The 21,103-nt window shown below is 48.7% G+C and overlaps 1 protein-coding gene across 1 annotated transcript in view; it reads left to right on the top strand.

Annotated features, from left to right (window-relative positions):
- Positions 1-21,103, top strand: part of TG (thyroglobulin) — a 250,852-nt gene that overhangs the window by 98,801 nt on the left and 130,948 nt on the right. The window contains exons 32-37 of the mRNA XM_081817144.1: positions 1,274-1,411; positions 2,479-2,655; positions 3,968-4,079; positions 5,954-6,033; positions 7,151-7,294; positions 14,016-14,078. Coding sequence (XP_081673270.1) covers positions 1,274-1,411; positions 2,479-2,655; positions 3,968-4,079; positions 5,954-6,033; positions 7,151-7,294; positions 14,016-14,078 — 714 coding nt within the window. The remainder of the gene's footprint in view (positions 1-1,273; positions 1,412-2,478; positions 2,656-3,967; positions 4,080-5,953; positions 6,034-7,150; positions 7,295-14,015; positions 14,079-21,103) is intronic.

Here is a 21,103-nt window from a genome sequence, read left to right on the forward strand (position 1 = left end):
CTTTCTTTCTTTCTTTCTTTCTTTCTTTCTCTTCCTTTCCTTTCCTTTTTTTTTCTTTCTTACTCTGCTGTCTTAACAGGTGATCTGTGCTTTCCTACCTTGTGCCAGGCATCATGAAGCACAGAGACAGGCATGCAAACTGTCCACTGGACAATCGTGTGAAGTGCAAGAACCCAAGGGGCTGGGGTGGTCCAGAGGAGGGGCAGCAACACGGTCTCTGGGGTCTCACCCAGGGCTATCTGGCCTTGCAGATGTTAGTAAAGCTTTTATCTCCTTTGGCGGTTTCTGTTGGTGAAAAAGTTCAGTCTTCAGGTGCCTGCTCTCCAGAGCATGGAAAGTGGGCTCCTGGGAAGATGCTCAAGCCCAAGGCAGGTCCATGTGGCATGTAATGCTCTAGTCCCTCAGCACTGGTGAGCCTCTTTATAGAGCTACAGAACATCAGAGCCAGAGGCAACAGCATTGGCCCTGAAGTATAGGAGGACTAGGTAGATGAGGAAGGGGGTGAGCACGGACAACAGTCCTGGGGCAGCAAGCAGTGTGGCAAGGCTTCGGGAGTGTAAGTTGAGGCAACTGGAAATAAAGCTTAAAATTCAGGTAGAGCTTGGACCAAGAAGAAAGCTTGGACTTCTGTCCTGTGGGCAGCAGGGCACCCAGAAAGAGCCTTCAGCCAGCGATCATGGCACATGAAGATACAAGGAGAGACTAAGGGATAGTCAAGTTGGAGCTTTCAGGTGGGGCAGAGCAGAGTTGAAAGTTGTCACACAGATGAAGGCTGCCATTTGGGAGAGAGATAGGACTTCTGGTGGCTTCAAAAGATAGGAGCAGCAGTGGTTCAAAGTGATGGATTTGACCTCACAACTTCCTAATGGTGGAGTGGGGTGCTGTGGTCAGCCCAGACACGTCACTTAGGGCTCTGGGGGCATTGGCCAGATATCCTGTGGGAGAAAGTCCTGCCTTGGGTGAAAAGTTGAACCAAATGGCTCCCAAGGTTTCTTCCAAACTAAGATTCTAAGATTTTGCAACTCTATAATTTTTAGGACCTTTTGAAATCTTCTGAACCCTTCCTGCCTGGCTAGACTCCCAGCCCTATGGCCTCCAGACCTGCCCTGACTTCACACAGCCTACAAACAAGTGTGTGCGTGTGTGTCTGTGTGTGTGTGAGAGAGAGAGAGAGAGACACACACACACGCAGTTGGGGGTAGGAGGTGGGGGACAGAGAGAGACTCATCGTAGAGATAAAGCACAGGAAGTTGACTCTCTCCTTCTTCTTTAGATTTGACGACAGAACTTTTCTCCCCTGTGGACCTTAACCAGGTCATTGTCAATGGAAACCGATCCCTGCCCATCCAGCAGCAATGGCTTTTCAAACACTTGTTTTCACCTCAGCAGGCAAACCTGTGGTGCCTGTCTCGTAAGTATCCTCAGACCTCATCCTTCCTCTTCTAGATCCTCTGGTCAGGCAACACAGACCCAGTTTAACAATTCTTGATAAATAGATATGGTGAAACTCAATAGTATAACTCAGGGATCACTTCAGTATTATACCATCAATAATACAGGAGAAAGATAAGACATAACCTATATCTTCAAGAAGCTTATAGTATAGATCATCTCTACTCTATTCCCAGAACCTATCATCCACTCATCCATCCATCCATCCATCCATCTATCGATCTATCCATACATTCATCCATCATCCATCCTTCCATCCATCCATCCATCCATCATCCATCCATCCATCATCCACCCATCCATCCATCCATTCATCCATCCATCATCCACCCATCCATCCATCCATCCATCCATCCATTCATCCATTCATCCACCCACCCATCCACCCACCCATCCATCCATTTATCCATCATCCATCCATCCATCCATCCATCCATCCATCCATCCATCCATCTATCCATCCATCCTTTACCCAATAGGCATGTGCTATGTTTAGCACATGCTATGTTCTAAACTTTGTGTTTGACCTTGGGGATGAGAAAACAAAAGAAGATGAATTAACTATGACCTCTCCCTGTGAGGAAGCTACCATATACCAGTGGAGAAGTCTGACATGGGAGTGGGAGCAGGGGAGATCATTCACAGAGTTCACAAAGTTTTTACAGTCCTGTGGCCTCTGGTCTGAAGATCCCAACTGCCCCTGAGATGGTCCTGGGTAGATCCAATGGAATTTTGCCTTGTCTCCTCCTGTATTTCTGTGTGTGCAGCTCACTCTTCACCTTCTTAGACTTTGCCTTTATTCAGAGCCACATGGACTCGCTGTTTGATGCACAATCCTCTCCCCAGCTAGCAGAATCCCAGTATTTTTTTGGGGGGGGTGCTTCCAGACTTGGTATTCTCAACTGTCCTGGGCCTCTGTCCTCCAAGGAGGAATCCCTACCAGGCATTTCTTCCCGGTAGGTCCTATGAAGTTTCCTTTCCTGCAGGCCTCCCAAGGACTAAAACCCATTGCTCTCTTGCCTGCAGGCTGTATCCAAGAGCCCTCTTTCTGTCAGCTGGTGGAGATAAAAGACAGTGCACCCTTGTATTTCACCTGCACCCTCTACCCAGAGGCCCAGGTGTGTGACGATGTCATGGAGTCCAATCCCAAGGGCTGCAGACTGATCCTACCTCACAGGCCAAAGACCCTGTTCCGGAAGAAAGGTGAGTGCTTGGTGGGATGTGCACAAACTGCATTTCCAGTGGGCTCCTGACTCTGTGGTTTTAGAAATATCCAGATTAGCTTATTCTTCTTTTTAAAATTACTCATGATCCTTGTAGCAATGTGAAACCATTTAGAAACACATGAAGCTGACGATAGAGAATAATCCTGTTCTGCACTCCCACTCCTTAATAAAAGCCACTGTTAATGCACTTATCAGTTAAAATTCCATTTGGCTCTATATTACAGAAAATACCAACAGTGGCTTTAACAAGATTGCAGTTGATTTGTTTCCTCAGAGGACATTAATGACACTGTTTTTTTTTTGGGGGGGGGGAGTGTCTTTTTCCCCTTGTGCAGCCTCCATTTCTTTCAAGATGTTATCATTCTTCATTTACTGTTCTATCTGTGCTGGATATTCTCAGATATCTGGTGACCCTTGATTTTACACTCAAATGTAAGAAAAGTGTCCAGAAGCTGATTGGGAGACTTGGAGTATGTGATGAGAGCTTGCTGACTTGATGTTTCCCTGTAGGATAATCTAGTTCGGCCACCCTTTGCGGAGTCCCTTAGGTCATTATTTTTAGGTCCTTCCTGTGCAGGAATCTTATAATATCTGGCCTGGGGTCATGAACCTGGCTGTAATTGGTTTGGATGCCAAATAAGATTGGAAGATGAAAGTCTCAACCTTCATCATGTGGATGAACTCGAAAGAATCCCCTAGTTTCAGTGTATGACTCCCACCATCAACTCCACTTGGTGCACCCAAGAGATCCTCTCTTTTTTGTCCTGTCCAGAGAATAAACCTTCCACCTTCTTCTATGGTGGGGAGAGGGCACTCGTCCACTATGCAAAAAAGAAGAAGCCATCTGGAGACCCCATTGCTTCTTAAAGAGATGTCCAGCCTGTCCTGGTTTAGTCCACCTTCATCCCAATGATGCCAATACTTAAACTTTTGGGGATTCCAGAAGGTGGATAGGGTTGTTTCTTCTTCTTCCCACAGAAAAGTTGAGAATTCAGCTTTCTTAGGTCTACAAAGTCAAATTCTTACTCCTCTGTGTGCTTTCTAGATTCCAGAACTTCCTTGCTCCATACCTTCTTCTATTTTCTTTATCCTTGTGGGTGTGAGCCTTTACAAGATTCCCCTTACTGTTATTTTAGTGAGATTTGGGAGGAGAGCAGAAGTGTGTGAGTTTAATATGCCATCTTTAATTGGAAGCTCTCAATCTGATGCGTACACCCTTATCCTCATATTTTCATGGATACAACAAATTTCTCCCTAAATAATATAATTTCTTTCCTCCCCCTGTGTAGTTTTACTGAGAGATAAAGTGAAGAACTTCTACACTCGCTTGCCATTCCAAACACTGACGGGGATTTCCATTAGAAACAAAGTGCCCATGTCTGAAAAATCCATTTCCAATGGGTAAGCTACATCCGTCCCTTCAAGTATTTATTATTAAGATTTTTCTACATCCATAAAGACAGTGACTTAATCTAAGTTAAAGGCACACACCTAAAAAACGGCAAACCCAAAGCAAAGAGTGAAAAGGTCATGAGGAGGTGACCATACCTAAAAACCGTGGCTAAGTTACTGATACGAAACACAAAATTTAGCCCTGAATGTCAAGTCAGCTGACACCAAAGGGAAACACTGACCCATGTCTTATTAGTTAGTAACAATTATCAAGCACTGTAATTAACTGGATCAGCCAAGGCTTACTGTGCTGTATGCAGAATCTGGAGAGCCGGTTGAACTTTTAACAGGATCACAAACTTATAAGGACTTTTAATTTGACTTATTATTTTTAAAAATATGTTATATTTAGCTAGTTAGCTGTGATTTAGATGTTTTAATTGAAAGTGACATTTCTGTCAGCCCAGTCTATGGATCTCACCCATCAGAATCACCAAGAGGACTTTTTACAAACCACATTCCTGGGTCCTTCCCTGGACTTACTGAATCAGCATTTCCTGGGATGGGACTCAAGAATCTGAATTTTCAGTAAGACTCTCCTCCTGGTGATTCTTTTCTACTTTAGAATTCGAGAGTCATTGGTCTATGATCTATTGGTCTATGAAGTGTTGTTGATTTATGAAACTGTGTCATATTGCTAGTGTTGAAGATCTGCTTCTGAAAATGAACTTAAAAAGATGCTACAGGATAGACTGTCTTGAGATTTGGCGGGGCACCACCTGTGATGATGGGACAGGGTTAGAGAAGGAGGGGTGGAACCAGGGATCGGCCTGATCCTGGTGCTGGGGACTCAGAGAAGGGTGGTTCCATGGGAAAGCACCTCATCCAGGCTGGAGTTTAGCATTGGGCTTCCAAGGAAGGAGACCAAAGTGATGGGTGGGCCGGTGGGCGGATGGGCAGGACTCTGGGAGAGGGAACCATGGGGCAAGTGGTCCACAGGCATCAGGGCAGAGATGCAGTCAGCACTGGAAAAAACTGCCCAGGACATGGAGGCTTTATCCACTGGGATGTGACTTGGGTTCAGGGGTTCCTAAGACAGGGCAGGAGAATGGCAAGAACGAGGCAGGGTCCCCACCCCGAAAAGGAGCTGAGGGGTTGAGTGAGCTCTCAGGAGTCAGGAATGAGTGATGTGATCAGAACTGGGACATTCGATCAGGGTGAGAGAAGTTAGAACTGAGTCCAGGAGCACTGGCTTGGAGCCACTACGTTTCTCCAAGACTGGTCCTAGAAGCTGAGGTTGGGGTCTAGCAGCCACACCGAGTTATTAAGGAAAGTAGGTCCTGGGATGGGGCCTGGATGTGCTGACCCAGCAAAGAGGGGCACGTTCTTGGAGTGTGATTAGCCGACATTGCAGAGCGGACATGGAAGGAGGCTGGGTCAGGGGACAAGTGCAGGTATTTGCCAACAGACACCTGGCTGGATCACTCCAGCCATACGGCCATGGAATCCCCCATTTCTCAATACGCCTTCCCTACCACCTCTTCCCTTTCCCAGAGCCCAAAGCTGGACTTTCTCCCAATCTGAAAGGATTGTAGGGGCATATTCAGGATGCTAGGTGAGCTTGGCTTAGAGACTGGCACATAACAGGCAGAGAATAAATGCTTGATGGATGAATGAACCAAGAAATGAAGGAGGAAAGAGTCGAATTCTGTTTTCAGAAGGAACTTCAAAGCTAGGAATCCACTCATGCGTACCGGCCAAAGCACTCCCACTTCCGGTAATCATGAAGAAAGGAACCCCTAGAAGTAAGAATGACCGTAACTCAGTAGGCCGTGGGCCACCCGCACATATCCTCTTGCCCTCTCTTTCTGTTCTCACGCCAGCTTCTTCGAATGTGAACAGCTGTGTGACGCCGACCCGTGCTGCACCAGCTTTGGCTTTCTCAATGTTTCCCAGTTAAAAGGTAATAGTGATGGGGCGCCTGGGCGGCTCAGTCGTTAAGCGTCTGCCTTCGGCTCAGGTCATGGTCCCAGGGTCCTGGGATCGAGCCCCGCATCGGGCTCCCCGCTCTGCGGGAAGCCTGCTTCTCCCTCTCCCACTCCCCCTGCTTGTGTTCCCCCTCTCGCTCCCTCTCTCTCTGCCAAATAAATAAATTCTTTTTAAAAAAAGAGAGAGGGGCCCCTGGGTGGCTCAGTCGTTAAGCGTCTGCCTTCAACTCAGGTCATGGTCCCAGGGTCCTGGGATCGAGCCCCGCATCGGGCTCTCTGCTCAGCGGGAAGCCTGCTTCTCCCTCTCCCACTCCCCCGGCTTGTGTTCTCTCTCTCGCTGTCTCTCTCTGTCAAATAAATAAATAAAATCTTTAAAAAAAAAAAAAGGTAATAGTGATAATAATTCTGCCTGCCTGTGTGCAGCTCTTCGCAGCCTGAAGAACATGCTCACACCTCTGGTCTTCTTGTGCTGGAAGCGGGGGTTGGGTGTGATCCTGTTCACAGATGGGAAGTGGGGGCGGGGAGAGGGGAGGTTGCTAATCACTGGGATAGCTGGGATAGCTCCTGGCCCACTAGCTGGGCACCTTTCCACAGCACTTCTGCCCGGCTGAAATGGCCTCCTTCCATACTCCTGTCTCATCTAAGACTCCGCTCAGGCAGCTGGGTGGGATGAACTCTGGATCCATCCCTATGACCTGAGTTGAAAACTTGATTCAGTCACTTCCTAGGGGTGAGATCTTGGAACAGCCACTTAATCAAAGAGCCTCAGCATCCCTCATCTGCAAATAGGAATACATATGCTATCCCCCTCATGCTGTTGCGTGAGGATCAAGTGATACGATGCAAACAGAGCCCCAGCACAGACCTGGGCACGTGACAGGTCCCCCAGGAGGACTAGCTGCCTCCAACCCTGTGCTCTTAGACCAGAAGCTCATTGCAGTCCAACGTTTTTCATCAGTGGCTAAGATCCCGCCTGGAATGCAGTAGAGTACCCCAAATATCTACTGGTGAATGAGTTTGCAGAATTTCTCTCACTCAGATACAATCTTCCATCATGATCGTTTTCCTCATCCTGGTTCCTCTTTGCTCCAGGAGGAGAGGTGACATGCCTAACTCTGAACAGCCTGGGACTTCAGACATGCACTGAGGAAAACGGAGGAGCCTGGCGCATTTTGGAGTGTGGCTCCTCTGACACGGAGGTCCGCACCTATCCCTTTGGATGGTACCAGAAACCTGGTGAGTGACCCGTCCCAAACAGCTGTGTGGCCATCTTTAGTCATCCATTTCCCGACCACATATTAGGATGATGTCCTTGGGCTGGGAAGTAGATTAGGCGGCATTCATTGGGTACAAGTGACAGAAACTGACTCTATTCAGTGTAAGCAGGAAAGGAATTTATTAGAAAAGTCTGCTCATAGACTCAAAGGAAAGATGACTCACTAGGTCTCGCTAGGTCAGTGACATGAATGTATTCAGCAGGAAGGGATGGACACGTCTCCAACATCAGGTTTTGGTGATTATAGTCAAGCTTTAAATTCAAGGGAGAGAGCTTGGCCCAGCTTGGGCTATGCATTCTCCCACTGCCAGAGAGAGGGTGGGGAGGCTTGGGTGACAGTCCCAGCAAGATTGGATGCACTGAGGGAGAGGAGGGTCCCCAAAGTACAGTTAAGATGATGCTGCTGGCCAGGGGAAACCAACAGCTGTGCCCTCTGCCAAGGTCCCTAGTTTTTTGAAACTCGTCAGTTAATCAGGATAATGGGACACATGACAGTTTCAGGGAGGGAGAAGGGGGCACCAATGTATATTTGACAACATACGTGGAGTTGGGATGTCAGGGTCAAAGCAGTGTTGTGTCAGTGTGGGTACTTCACACATATGTGCTGATTATATGCCAGCACATTTTAGGAGCTCAATTTGAAATTGGTGAATGAATGAATGAATGAATGGTCTGCATGGTGTGATGGAGAAGCTCCTGTACTCAAATGAAGAGATAGTAGTATCTTCCCAGATCTGCCATCTACTGTAGGTTTGTCTTTGGAAAAGTCTTCCTTTTCCTCCATTTCTCCATTGGTAAGACCATGAGGGAGACTCACTCTGGTCCTATTGGCTCCTGCCCTCCAGTGTGTATGGGTATGGGTACACTTGAGGAACAGTGGGGAGCTGCATGGAGACTGGTCATCCTCCCCTTGTGTCCCAGAAGCAAGTTCATAAAGATGTCTCAGATACAAAAAGATTGAAAACCCTGTCTGAGTAGGTGTCCATTGAAGAGGCTGAGCTGAGGTTCATTATCTCCAATCTCTCCTACTAGTGGCTTCCTCCTTAGTTTCAGAGTTGATGATAGGATAGATGCTGGCCCTGCTGGGGCACCTGCCCTGGAAATGAGAGTCATGGGATGTCTGGCTTGAAGGAAACTTAGAGATCCATAACTTTGATCTCTGCACTTTTCACATCTCCCAACATAACACGTTGCCCAAAGGAGGGAAGGAGAGGAGAACCGATATGACTCATGCATCTGCTGTGTGTCCACATGTGTGATGTGTCCCTACTCGTGCTGGGGTTTCTACATGGGTGTATAATTCACTAAGCATGACGGCCTGTGGAGTAGGCATTATTTCCTCCTTTTCGAGATGAAGAGATGATGGCATAGAAAGTTGAAGCTACTCAACCAAACCACACAGTGAGAGTCAGGTTGCAAGCCCAGAGCTCACAACCCCAAACTTAACTTTCCTCCGTTTCCATGTTGCCTGGCAGGTCTTCGATATCCCATGAATGATCAGATGGGAAAGTGTCCAGACCCTTTGACTGGTTTTCTCCTAACTCAATTAACTAATAAGCAATTGACTAATACATTGAAAAAAGTAAAATAAAACTGACTAATAAGCTAACAGACCAAAACAGTCAGTGGTTTGGCCTCTGGTTCCAGAGCCATATCCAACTTGAGGGGCCAGGGGTGGGCTCCTTGGTGGAATCTGGCTCTTGGTCCTTGTTCATGAGCCTACTAATCCCAGAGGCATTCCTTGGCTTCAGGTGAGATTTATTTCAAGTTAATTATTAGCAGGCTGAATGGAATCTTCCCTGCTGATGTCTACCTTGAGCATCCTGTGACTGATCCTTGATCTGAATTCACTCAGGCTTAGGGTTATGCTTTTAATTTTATTTTAACATCTTGATTTATTTTAGGAAAGACATTAGGGTTGTATGATGAAAGAGCCTCACTGGGTTTCTATTTGGAGAAGAATGTGCCATAGAGGCTTTCACTAACTCACAGGGGCGGGGGAGAAGTGAGTGCCTGCTGAGTATGGTGGCCCAGCAGGAGACCCGAGGCTAGCTATGGGTATTGAGGGGACTTCGAAACAGAACTCTTACCCTCCAAAACCTCCCTGCCCCATCTCTCTTCCCATCCCTCTTCCCATTTCCTCATCCCACCAAAGACTGAAAAATGTCATTTTCTGTCTTCATATTGCTCAGGGAAGAGTTGGGTAAAAAGAAGCTTAAGAAATAAGTCATTTGTTCAGAAAGATCATGGGAATCAGACCAGAGTGTTACAACATCATGGCAGGAGTTGGCAAGGCAAAGAACACAAGGTGCTCATTGTCCCGACTCGTTCCATCTGTTCTGTTTCTTTTCATCTGACGGCACAGACCACTAGCTTTTTCCAATATATATTTTGTGGGGTCAGGCTGGGGACTCAGAGTTCTGTCCAGAAACTCCAGGCCAGGGGATTAAGAATTCCCAGTGGTACTCTCTTTCCGTGGACACTGACTGAGCATGGACCGTGCCCAGGGACTCTGGTGTTACCAATCCAGCCTGCATTCATTGGACTCTTCTGGTATGGCTGGCCGGATAAAACATTCAGAAGCATTAGCTCGTCTAATCCTCACAACCACTGTTAGATGAGGAAAGGGAGGTCCAGGGAGGTTAAGTCACTTGCCCCAGGTCACACAGGAATCGTGTCTTATTCACCCAACTATATTCCATAAAGACTGAGTCAGTCACAAGGAACTAGGTCTGAGTTCTGGCTCTGTCATTTGCCTGCCTGTGCCTTGAAGGGTGCCTGGGACCCCAATCTTCCCCTCTCTGTCAGTCCTGGCACACGAAGCATTAGTTTTTACAGAAAAATTCTTTGCAGGAATTTCCCTAATAGACCTTGCCTTTGATTCTGAACCATGGCTTGGCCATTTGGTGTATTGACATTTATACTGAGCGTTTACCACAGGGCGCTGATCAGGCTCCAGGCTGAGAGCCGGAGACAAGAAGCATAACATGGGTCCCGTTTCTGAAGAACTAGCCCCGAGGAAGGAGAAAGGAAGTGATACTCACCGAGTTCCTACCGCACGTCAAACGCTGTGGGAACACGAGAGGCAGAAGGTGCTGCCTGCAGAGGGATTAACTGGGCTGAGGAGGCAGATGTGAGAGAAACGGAACATCTCTTCAGCCCTAACTGTATGTCACAACCAACTCTAGAGTGCTTTTCCCCCTGTACGAATTTAGTACCCCCTGTGAAGTTGGCTCCATTCCTCTCCCCTCGTGAGGAGATAATTATTCTCTGTGTAATCAGAGCCACTCAGGGATGTGGCCAGTGTTCCTGTGGCGGGATCCACCTGGGGAGCGGGGGGTGCTTCTGGAGCACAGGAAGGGTTATGCAAAAGAGGTTCCAGGGCAAGTCTGGATGTAGATGACGGAGAGCTGGCTGAAGGGAGCGGTGGCCGCCGTGTGGGGACAGGCAGCAGGCCGTGGAGGTGGGGTGCGCCATGGTCTGGCCCTCACAGCCCTCAGGCCTTCAGAGACCTGCTCGCAGGTAATGGGGCAGTCTGAACCAGGCTGCTCGCAGAGCAAAGGCCAGAGCTTAGCCTCCTGGGACCCGGGAGCAGGGAGTGCCAAGAGCGGACCCCAGAGAGCCCACGGCAATACCCTATCTGATTTTGCTGTCCACAGTGAACAGAAAGTTCCATGTGTCAGCTCAGAGCTGAGGCTCATGCTGAACAACTGTGTATGCAAATGAGGCTGTTTGCAGCCCCTTCCCGGCAGTAGGACCCAGACAGCAAGCATTCTTAGCATCCAGGGTGGGAGTAGTGGGGCCCTGCTCTGTGGTCAGGCAGAGCCCCAGAGCCCAGGGTTTTCTGGAAGGGGCGGGCCTCTGGGGCATTGGTACCTTCCTTTTGCTCTTTGAAGACAACTAGGGCTGCCCATTCTTTCTGCAGCTGTGCATGGCCTGCAAGTGGGGCAGGGTCTCTGGTTTGTTTATAAAGTCAAATGTCGCTTCTAAAAAAAAAAAAAAACCAAAAAACAATCAAAGCCACATGGTTCCTGCCCTCTGCTAAGCAAATGCACTTGGACCTTGTAGCAATTCTAGATATAGGAACATAACCTGGGAAGGAAATGAAAAGCCCTTCTAATTATGCCTCTGTGCAGCCCTCGTCGAAGGCATAATTAGACATGTAGGTGGGGTACACAACGGTCCACTCTAAATCCTCACTCGCCTCCTGCCCCCAGCTGCTGCCTGGTACTCAGCACCAAGCTGCCTCTAGGCACCGGGCTGGCATTTTGCAGCAACATCTTCTTTAGTCCCCAAGCAACCCGATGAGGCAGGGCCTGTTGTCACCCCCATTCTGTGCTGTGCTGGCCAGTGTTTCACAGGTGGCAAGGGTGAGGGGAAGCCCTGATTCATGGCGGATGCCACTTGTCGTGGTGTAAATGTCCCCACCACGGCGATTGTAGGCTACCGACTTGCTCTCTGCCTCATCCCAAAGGCACAACCCTATTACGAAGTACTGCCAGGAGGTGAGGAAAGGTAAGGAAAGCAACGGCAGCGGAGTCACGTGACCCGTTCTCTGCTGAGATGAGCTGCATGGCAGGGCTCCCCAGAATGAGCTCTGACTCACCGAAGGCTTCTGTGATGTGAGACGTTTATACAGTTTCCGGTGATCCGTTAGTACAATAAAATACACGGCGTACTGTATGTATACCATAGGCATTCTTTACACTACAACACGACACAGCACAACACAATATAATACAACACACTTGCATAAATGTCTCCTTTGCAGGCTGCCCTTACTTTGAATTTCAAGATGCATTTCCAGAAACAGAGTAACTGAGTCCAAGGGTGAGAACATTTGAGTGCCCTTGATACAGATGGTCTAATTGTTCTCTGAAGACTGCACTAACTCTCAGGACCTTTGCTCTGAGAACCACTCTCTTCCAGGAAAGACAAATATTTGAACAAACAAACCAAGCTGGCCCGCTGGGTGTAACGGCGCATGACGGTGGTTAGTAGTTCTGAATGTCGCCTGAGGAGCTCACAGAATGTTGGTTGACCGAAACCAGAGCTCAGTCATTCCCAAAGTGTGTCCTTGGGCCAGCATCACCTGATCACTTGTTAGAAATGCCAGATCACAGGCCCCATCCAGGACCTGCTGAATCAGACACTGTGGGGGTGGGGCCGGCTCGGTGTTGCTACCAAGCCTGGGAACCAGAGCCTTAGAATGATGCCTGGAGGGAGCAGGTGTTTCCAGGCAGGTGGAGCCATGAAAAAAAAAAAAAAATACAGTACAACTGGAGGTTCTAGAACTGAGAAAGGCTGGGTCATAGCTCACCTGACCAAAGTGAAGAAGGCAGCGGAGGGGCGGCCCTGTAGGGGCCAGAACAGAGCATGACTCTAATCTGAGGCTTGTCGTGGAGGCAGACGAGGACAATGGACACAACGTGGCAAAGTGTGTCACTGTGGAAGGGCAATGTCAAGAGCTAATAACGGCCAGCATTTATTGAGTGCCTACTGTAAGCCAAAGCTTTACACATAGCAACTCATCTAAACCTTACAGGTCTGACATACATACTGTTGCAACCTCTATTTTACCGACAAGGACACTGAGAATAGGGAGGTGAGATAACTTGTCAAGGTCACACAGAGGGAAGCGTCCAAGCCAATGTTGCCCTGGGCAGCTAACCCCAGAGCTCCGCCCTTGACTGCTGACCATGCCCCCTGCAGCTGGGCGAGCGAGGAGATTCTGTGTGCACTCCTTAGTTTGGGCCACTGGGAGAAAATACTGATGGAGCTTAGATCTGTTCAGTACGGGGAGAGTGAGGGGAAGAAGATAGTTAGCACTTATGGATCACCTACTCAGTACGCCTGGTTTCTCATTTAATTTTTTACAACATCCTCCTTTTGTCAATGCTGAAACTAGGTCTAGAAAAGGCAGATGACTTGTCCCTCCACACTGTTTCTAAGTGGTACACGGAGATTCAGGTCAGGTCTGTCTGTGCTCCAAGTCCATGCTCTGTCCACCCTGCCATGCTGCGCACCACGAATACCCACCACTTACTGAGCTCCTACCCCGTGCCTGGCACTGCATAGTCTCCTGTCATCCCAAGGTCATTCTCAAGGTAGATTGTATTATCCTCATCATGCACATGCAGAAATAGGCTCAGGGGGGTTAAGTGCCTTACCCAAGTGAACAGAGTCAGAAAGTGATGGCCATCAGCACGTGTGCTATCCCCCACCTATCCCCGGAACGTGGCAGGACTGCACCTGCTCACCCCCAGCCTCGCTGCTGGCTTTGGTCAGTGACGTGTGTGCACATGAGGTGTGTCCCTTGTAGGCAGAAGCCATAGAGCAAGAGCGAAGTTTGCTGTGTTCTCTTTCCCTGCTGCAGTGTTGTGGAAGCCAGGGGCATGGTGGAGCCCTGCTCCACGTGGGGCCCCGGGGCGGATGACACAGAGCCAAGCCCCAGCCCACCTGCAGTGGACACTGGGTGTGAGGGACAGACTCTCCTGCATGGTGGTGGTTTTAAGCCACTGAGATGTGATTGTCACCTCATCCCAACCTAGGCCATCCTGACCTATTCAGGGTGACAGCCTGCCTGCCTTCCAGGTCCAATTTCGCCATCACCACCATGAACCCCTGTTAATGCCGTTGAGGGTGTAGGGGAGCTAAAAGGCTGCCTCTTCTTCTTTTCAGTTGCTCAGAATGATGCTCCCAGTTTTTGCCCCTCGGTGGTTCTGCCTTCCCTCCCGGAGAAAGGTAAGCACATGGTCTTTTCCACCCCTCTGATGAGAGAGCCACCTCACTCTCCCTTCTCCTCCTCCTCCCTTTAGTTTTGCCCAGTGGGGGATAGCTTGCACGGTCCTCTCGCCTTCATTAATTCAAGCTCCTGTCAACCGCACACAAGCATAGACAGGGCAATGCCAGCAGCATGCCCATTTCACAGATGAGAAAACCGGCTCCCAGAGAATCAATGCTTTGGCTGAGTAGTGCAATCCACTGGAAGCAGAGGAGGGTTTCGTCTGGTTCCTGCACTTTTCATTCCAAGGATTGTTCTCCCCCGGTCCAAGAATGACTAGACCGGTACCGTCCTGGGGCAATGTTGAGAATGGTGGCACTTAGGGCCCCAAAGGGTAGGACTAGCTATTTCTTAATGCAGAGGAGAGGGGGCTCTCAGCCCTCAGCCCACTGGGTGGCACGGGGCCGTCTGAAGCAGGGCACCACGCCCGGGAGCATGGCCCGGACTGAAGCTGCCGCCCCGGCCTGCACGTGGCGCACGGCCCCCTCACTGCATATCCTGTCTGGTCACGAGGCAGCAGGAAGTGCGGGGCGGTGGGGCGCACTGGGCCGGTTCTGGAGGGGGGTGAGCTGGGCGCAGGGTAGGTGAGCGTGGGCCTCGACGCACATCCTTATTCTGCCTTCCCTAAGTCAGGAAATGACTGCAAGGGCCCAAGCGACAACATTAATTCCTGTCCTGTGACATGATGTCTGCGGTGCTCCAGACTATAATCTGTCATTACAGTCCTGGCTGAAGAGACAGATTATAGCTTGTGTAGGAGGGAATCATTTGGCCAAGGCTGTGGCTAAAAGTACAAACATCCTCAACAACCCGGGTTGTGAGTTTCTTCCACCCAGTTCAAAGAGCTAACTTTGGAGAATATATGCACACATGGGTATTTTTTCCTGCACATTCTATACAGAATTATATCTGTGTCTAAACACTTGAAGACTTTATGTCTAGGATTTTGGGTGCAAGCACCGTATGTGTATGATCTGGTGGCAGCTTTTTGAAATGCTGGGAGGTGGGAGTCACCATTTGCCAAGTCATGGATGGTGGACGGGGGCGCTTAGGGTTGGTTAACACACCCAAGGCCAAGCAGCGAATATACATCCCAGCCAGACTCTGGTCAAGGTTGATACCGACTTTTATCAAGATAATGTAAAAGCAATTGGAATAATCAAATTGTCCCCAAAGATTTATGGTTTTAAAAAAACCCAACTGGTTCCTTGCCTCACCTCTACCCCCTGCCATTTCTGCTTCCAGAGGCTACCACATTTAACTCTTACAGCTAGTTTTTCTCATTCTGGACTCTCCGTTTCTAAATAACACAGGGATCCTGCTATTCCTTGATTTGTCCGTCTTGGAAGCGACTGTTGAGTTCCTGCCTTGAATGGGGGAAGACTTGGGGTTCTCTTTTATCACCCTTTCCAGTGTTCCCCTTCATCTGCAACACGTAGTAATGTCAAGACTTGAGGTCGAAACAAGAGTATTACTTATTCCATCCACGTACATAGGGCTCACTGGGGCGCCCGGAAGTGCAAGAGCGATCTCCTGTTCCCATTAGCAATCCCTGTGTGTGGGCGGCTGACCCTCCTGTTTCAGCCCCATGTTCCACCCCTGCCTTCCATGGTACCTTCTTGGGCTTCCTGGGGTGCCCGTGGAGCTGGCAGGTCAGTCCATACTCTGCTCTGCAGGCACCCAGAGTATTAACTCCTCCTCGCTGACATGTCTGTCAACACACCTCCCTCTTCTCCTTATTGAAAAATGTGTTCAGTTCCTTTATCTGCTGTTTGCTCATTCTTGCTTTTGTGTGTTATCTTTGCAGCTTTAGTCATTTTAAATCCCTTTACTTCATTTTGTAGGAGGGAGAGAAGAGAAATGTGCTGCATTTAATTAGATGTGAGAATATAGTCTTTTTTGAAACTTTTCAGCATTTGGTGAAGGCTCCATTTTGTCCTCAGCACTGCACTAAGCATTTGATCTTCACATAAATCTCAGGAGACAGGTCTTCTTTTAATATCAGTTAGTTATAGAAAATTCAAACAATGCAGGAATATAGAGAAAAAAATCACAGAGTTACATAGAAGTAATGTCGGTTCAAACATTGTTTTATTTGCTTCTAATCTCTTTAGGCTTATTCTGTGGTTTGAAGCAGTTGTAATCTCCCTACAATGTTACTCTTTTGTTTTTATCTAATAGAGCATTGTGTGTGTATTTCCAAATTGTTACAGATCTCTCTAAGTCATGCATTCATGCATGCATATGCTCCGTTCATGCATGTATATGTTCATTCATTCATTCATTCATTCATTCCTCTGTCCACATTCCTACCATCACGATGCTCCCCGTCTGGTGAGGAAGAAGCAGGTAAAGACAGGTCAGTGTTACCAGCAATGGTTTCTGTATTACTCCACCAGGTAGACACATTGCCCTTTACTAACTCATTCCTCTATTTTTGGATACTTGATTGTTTATGACTCTTCACCATTATGGAAATACCAAAATGAATCCCTGAGTACATAAAGCTCTTCCCAACGTCTAGGTTACTTCCCGGGGGCACATTCTCCAAAGCACAATGACTGGGTTTGACAATTTTGTATTTTAAGACTCTAGGTTTGTGTTGCCAAACTGGTCTCCAGCAGTTGTTCACAGAGGCATCCTGGCTAGCAAGAGTTGGTTTCCCACTCTGAATGTCAAATGCATACTGTGCGATATGAGCAAATCAGAGCACGGCTGCGTCTAGGTGACGAGAGTGCCTCCACTCTGGTTTTGTGATAATTTGTATTCCTGGCACTTGAATGACCAACACAGGAAAGAAAAGGAGGTAGAATTTCGCTTCCCCCTTCACGCATGCAGGCTGGGGATCTGAGTGGAGCTTTCCAAGGCAGAGTGACGTGTCACAGTATTTTTAAACAAGTGTGATTTTGACGAGTGGGATTTGGAGGAGGGAGGGATGTCAGAGCTCGCATTCCATCTGTGCTTAGAGTTCTCAAATTGGAATTAGGAGTCTGGGCGTGTTCCCCTGGTGGGCATCAGGGGGGGTATGTCAACATGATTCTGACATGGATTGTGTGTGCATAAGTGTGTGTGTGTGCACACATGTGTAAGCACCATGTATATGTAAAATGCTCATCTTTATGCACTTTCTGTTCTGGGAGAAAAGGAAATATTCACTAAACACCAAACATTTTACAAATTATTTAATGCTCCTAAGAAATTTAGATGGTAGTAAGTTCTGTCTTTCAAATAAGGGAGCGGAGGGTCCCAGAAGTTAAATTAACGCCTGGGATTTGAACCCCCATGCATTTGGCCCCCCTCTGAGTTAGATAAGAATATCTGGTTAGTTTCAGTTTCTGGAAAGGGTGACAGAGATAGACTTCTAGTCCTAGACTTGTCTGGACATCTAATGCTTGGCCTTGTTTCTTGTGACAAGTCAGCGTTATTCAGCCACCCATTCAAAGCCTCTTTGAAGAGGGGATTCTGAGACACCAATTGGTCAGTGGGGATGGTGTGAGGGTGAAGGTGACTTCTGAACTCTCACACATCTGTCTGGGGTACATACCATGTACTAGAGCACCAGGGAGGTTTCTAACACACAAGCTGGTTTGAAGATGGCAGGAGTTTGTCAACTGGCCAAGTTTCAGAAAGCCTTTCCTTCAGAGAGAGTGGGTTGTGTGTGCAAAGGCCCAGGGGCACGAAACAGGCTGGGGCATTCAGACATTGGAGACATTTCCATGTGGTGAGGTGAGACAGATGAGCAGTACAGAAAAGCTTGCACTTGAGCGTGGAGCTGGCAGGAGACTTGGTATTGGGTGTGGCAATCGACCTTGGTAAGATCTCTTCTTGGGGGTGGGTGAGGAGGAAAGTGGCAGCGAGCTCTAGGGTGGGCAAGTTAGAGAAATATTTTAGGGAAAAACAGCTCATCTTTCACTTCAGTGTGGTTCAATTCAGTGACTGTATGTATGTCAGCCACTTTTGGGGTAATGGAGTCTGAATTTTCACTTAAATTCCAGAAAAGGCACTGTATGGAGGTCGGAAGTCTTGACTGCAAAGATAGGAGCCTGCCTTCTAGTCAGGAGAAAGGCACAGGAAGTCAAAGTTGAAGGAGATGGGCCACTTACCACAGTGGGGCCTCAGGAAGCATCCCCAAATTCACCGCAGACAGGCAGGGCAAACACCAGAGCTGCATCATGGCCACACTGGATCATAAAGAAGGATAGAGCATTTGCCAGAAGCCAAGGTGGGAATAGGAAGCATCCTGGGTAAGGGAGGTTCACGAAGAGAAGGCCAGGGTGTGCATTGGCCCCGCATATGCAGGGAGATACAAGTCCTTCAGGATCCCAGGGCCAGCAAGGGGCAGGGAGAGGCTGGGTGGGGGACAGGGGCCAAGAAATAGAGGTCTTTGGGTCCCACACATCCCTGAAGGGCTTTACATAGTTGCACAGTGAGCTTTCAAACTGTTTGAAGGCTCTCCTTTGGGGCTGTGAGCAGGATGCTTTGGCCAATGGACAAGCTCGATTTTGAGAAAATGGGGACAGTTGTGTCATCTGTGTATAGAGTACCATTTTACTCTTTGGGGAAAAATTTGTACATTTTTTAAAACAAGTAAAACAGTAAAGATGTCATTTCTTTATAAGAGAAAGCGTCCATTGCTTCTTAAAAGTCCCACAACAACCAATCCAGAGAGGATGCTCGGGGTTAGCAGGAATCGTCTGCTCAGACGTTGAAGCCTGCTGTAGGATGACGACTGTCTCCCTGTCTCCTGCATGCCCAAACACAGAGTCTTTGGATTGCAAACCAGAGGAAAACACAGAGTACGAGTCTTTGGAAATATGTATCTGCATTCTAAGTTCATTTCACCTGACACTTCAAAATGCCCCTTAGGAAATGGTCCAGCCCTTGAGCATGAGCCCCCTGAGAGCAGCGGGTGCGGAGGGCTGTGAGTGACCCTGCGGCTGGGAGGGTGCAAGGTGGTGCTGAGACACATGCCTCCGTCCGGTGGGCCCTGGCCAGCTTTCCAGTGCCTCTCCTCACCGCCGGCTGGAGCTCAGGGATAGCCACAGCCTGACGTCCAGGTGACAGAAGCGGCTGCACGACCAGTCTTTCGGGCCACGCAGTTATGGTCCATCAACTTTGTCCGCCTTGCCTCTGTCCTTTCCCGTCAGCTATGCCAGTGGGTTGATGGAATTCAGTTGATCATTTCTGCAAATGTTTTCCATTAAGCCAGAGAGTCGTATGATCCCAAAAAATGTCAGTGCTGGCCAGGAACGTGCCCATTATCTAATTGTGGGAAGCAATGGGACGTGGTGCAGCCATGGGCTTTGAAGTCCGTCCACCCAACTTCTAGTCCTATTCCAGCTCTCAGCCACTGAGGTCCGGGGCCGTATTTCTCAGCCTTGCGATGCCTCCGCTTGCCTCTTTGAAATGGGGATGATGGTAGAAAATAAGATAGATGATTGTAGGAGGCTCGTGTGGAAGAATAAGTAAAGTACAATGCTCTGCACAGAACCTGATTAAGTGAGTATTTAAGAAATGTCAGTGATAATTCACAAGTCCAAACCCATCTTTTCATGGAAGAGGAAACGAGAGAGAAAATGGCTCTGCTAAGTCACAGCCTTTGATTGGCTTAACGGGCAAAGCTATAAAATTTTATATATAATATACAATTATATTATGTTATAATATACAATTATATTATGTTACACACACATACACACACACACAGAGGGAGGGAGGGAGCGCATGCAGGGGGAAGGGCATATGGAGAGAGCAGACTCCTTGCTGAGTGGAGCCCAATGCAGGGCTCCATCCCACATTCCTGAGATCATGACCTGAACCAAAATTGAGAGTCGGATCTCAACCGGCTGAGCCACCCAGGTGCCCCTCTTTTAAAAAATCCCTACTTATTGGGATATTATGTCAGTCACTGTGCTAAGTGCTTTCCGTATTTTAACCCTCACAACTGCCCTATGAGATGTGCACGATTATGTCCATTTTACAGATTTGGAAGCGAAGGGTCAGAGAGGTCCAAAGTCACACAATTAGTAAATGGTAGAGCTTGGATTCAAAACCAATCTGAATTCAAACCCAGTCTCCCCACTAAATGTGCTGACTGTAGTCGGTTGAGTTCCTCAGGAATCAGACTCTGAAGGGGTTTGGTGTGCAAGTCCTTGTTTAGGGAATGGTACCTGCAGGGGTGGGAAGGGGAAAGAGAAGGTGCAGGACTGGCCAGGGGAGAAGGTGACCTGCAGTGTGGTCTCAGCTGCCCTTTCCGGGATGCTGGGATGACCTTCAAAATGTCTGTGCCCTCACATTGGTCACACATTGATGTGGGCATGACCTTCTGGAGGGGCCAGCAGCACTCCCGGCGGCTGGGCAGACAGGCTCGTTCCTGAGGTCACAGCGTGTACCCCAGGGGCGGCTGGCTTTAATAGTCTCATCAGGGGCACGCTTGAGGGCGCGGCGGGCGCTACCAAAGACGGCGCAGGTGCATCGTCATCTTCCCACTGAGCCACTAGACTGGTGACACAGTAACCCAGACAAGGGCCAATTCTTAATCCTTTTGGTCCTCAGGCTGGAAGGCCCAGGTGAACAGGCACCGACTCCAACAGCTTGTGTAAAACTCACATCTCCTTTCCAAATACGCACAGAGTTTGCGTGCGTGTGCGCCCTGCCGAGGAGCTCACAGGGCACAGTGTGCAGTGACCCCATGAGAACAGCTGTGCGGGGATGGATCTTGGACCCCAGGGACCAGCTCCCTTCTCTGAGCAGGACGTGCAGCCGGGATGCCCCTGTGCTACAGGGGACCGCACTGCCCCGGCAGCTGCAACCAGCAGTGCCGAGCCTGCTTTGGGCACAGCCTCACAACTAGCAGCCCCCCCAACCCCCGACCTCTCCTCTGAGACCCAGGGGCCAAGAAGCACAAGGACACAGCTGGTAAAATGGGACCACAGCAATGGCAGGTGGAAGGACAACAGGGAATGTGCCTCCTAGTGCACCTCTC

This window comes from Leptonychotes weddellii, chromosome 4 (genome assembly GCF_054177405.1).
Source record: "Leptonychotes weddellii isolate Sample4059 chromosome 4, ASM5417740v2, whole genome shotgun sequence".
Taxonomy (NCBI): Eukaryota; Metazoa; Chordata; class Mammalia; order Carnivora; family Phocidae; genus Leptonychotes; species Leptonychotes weddellii.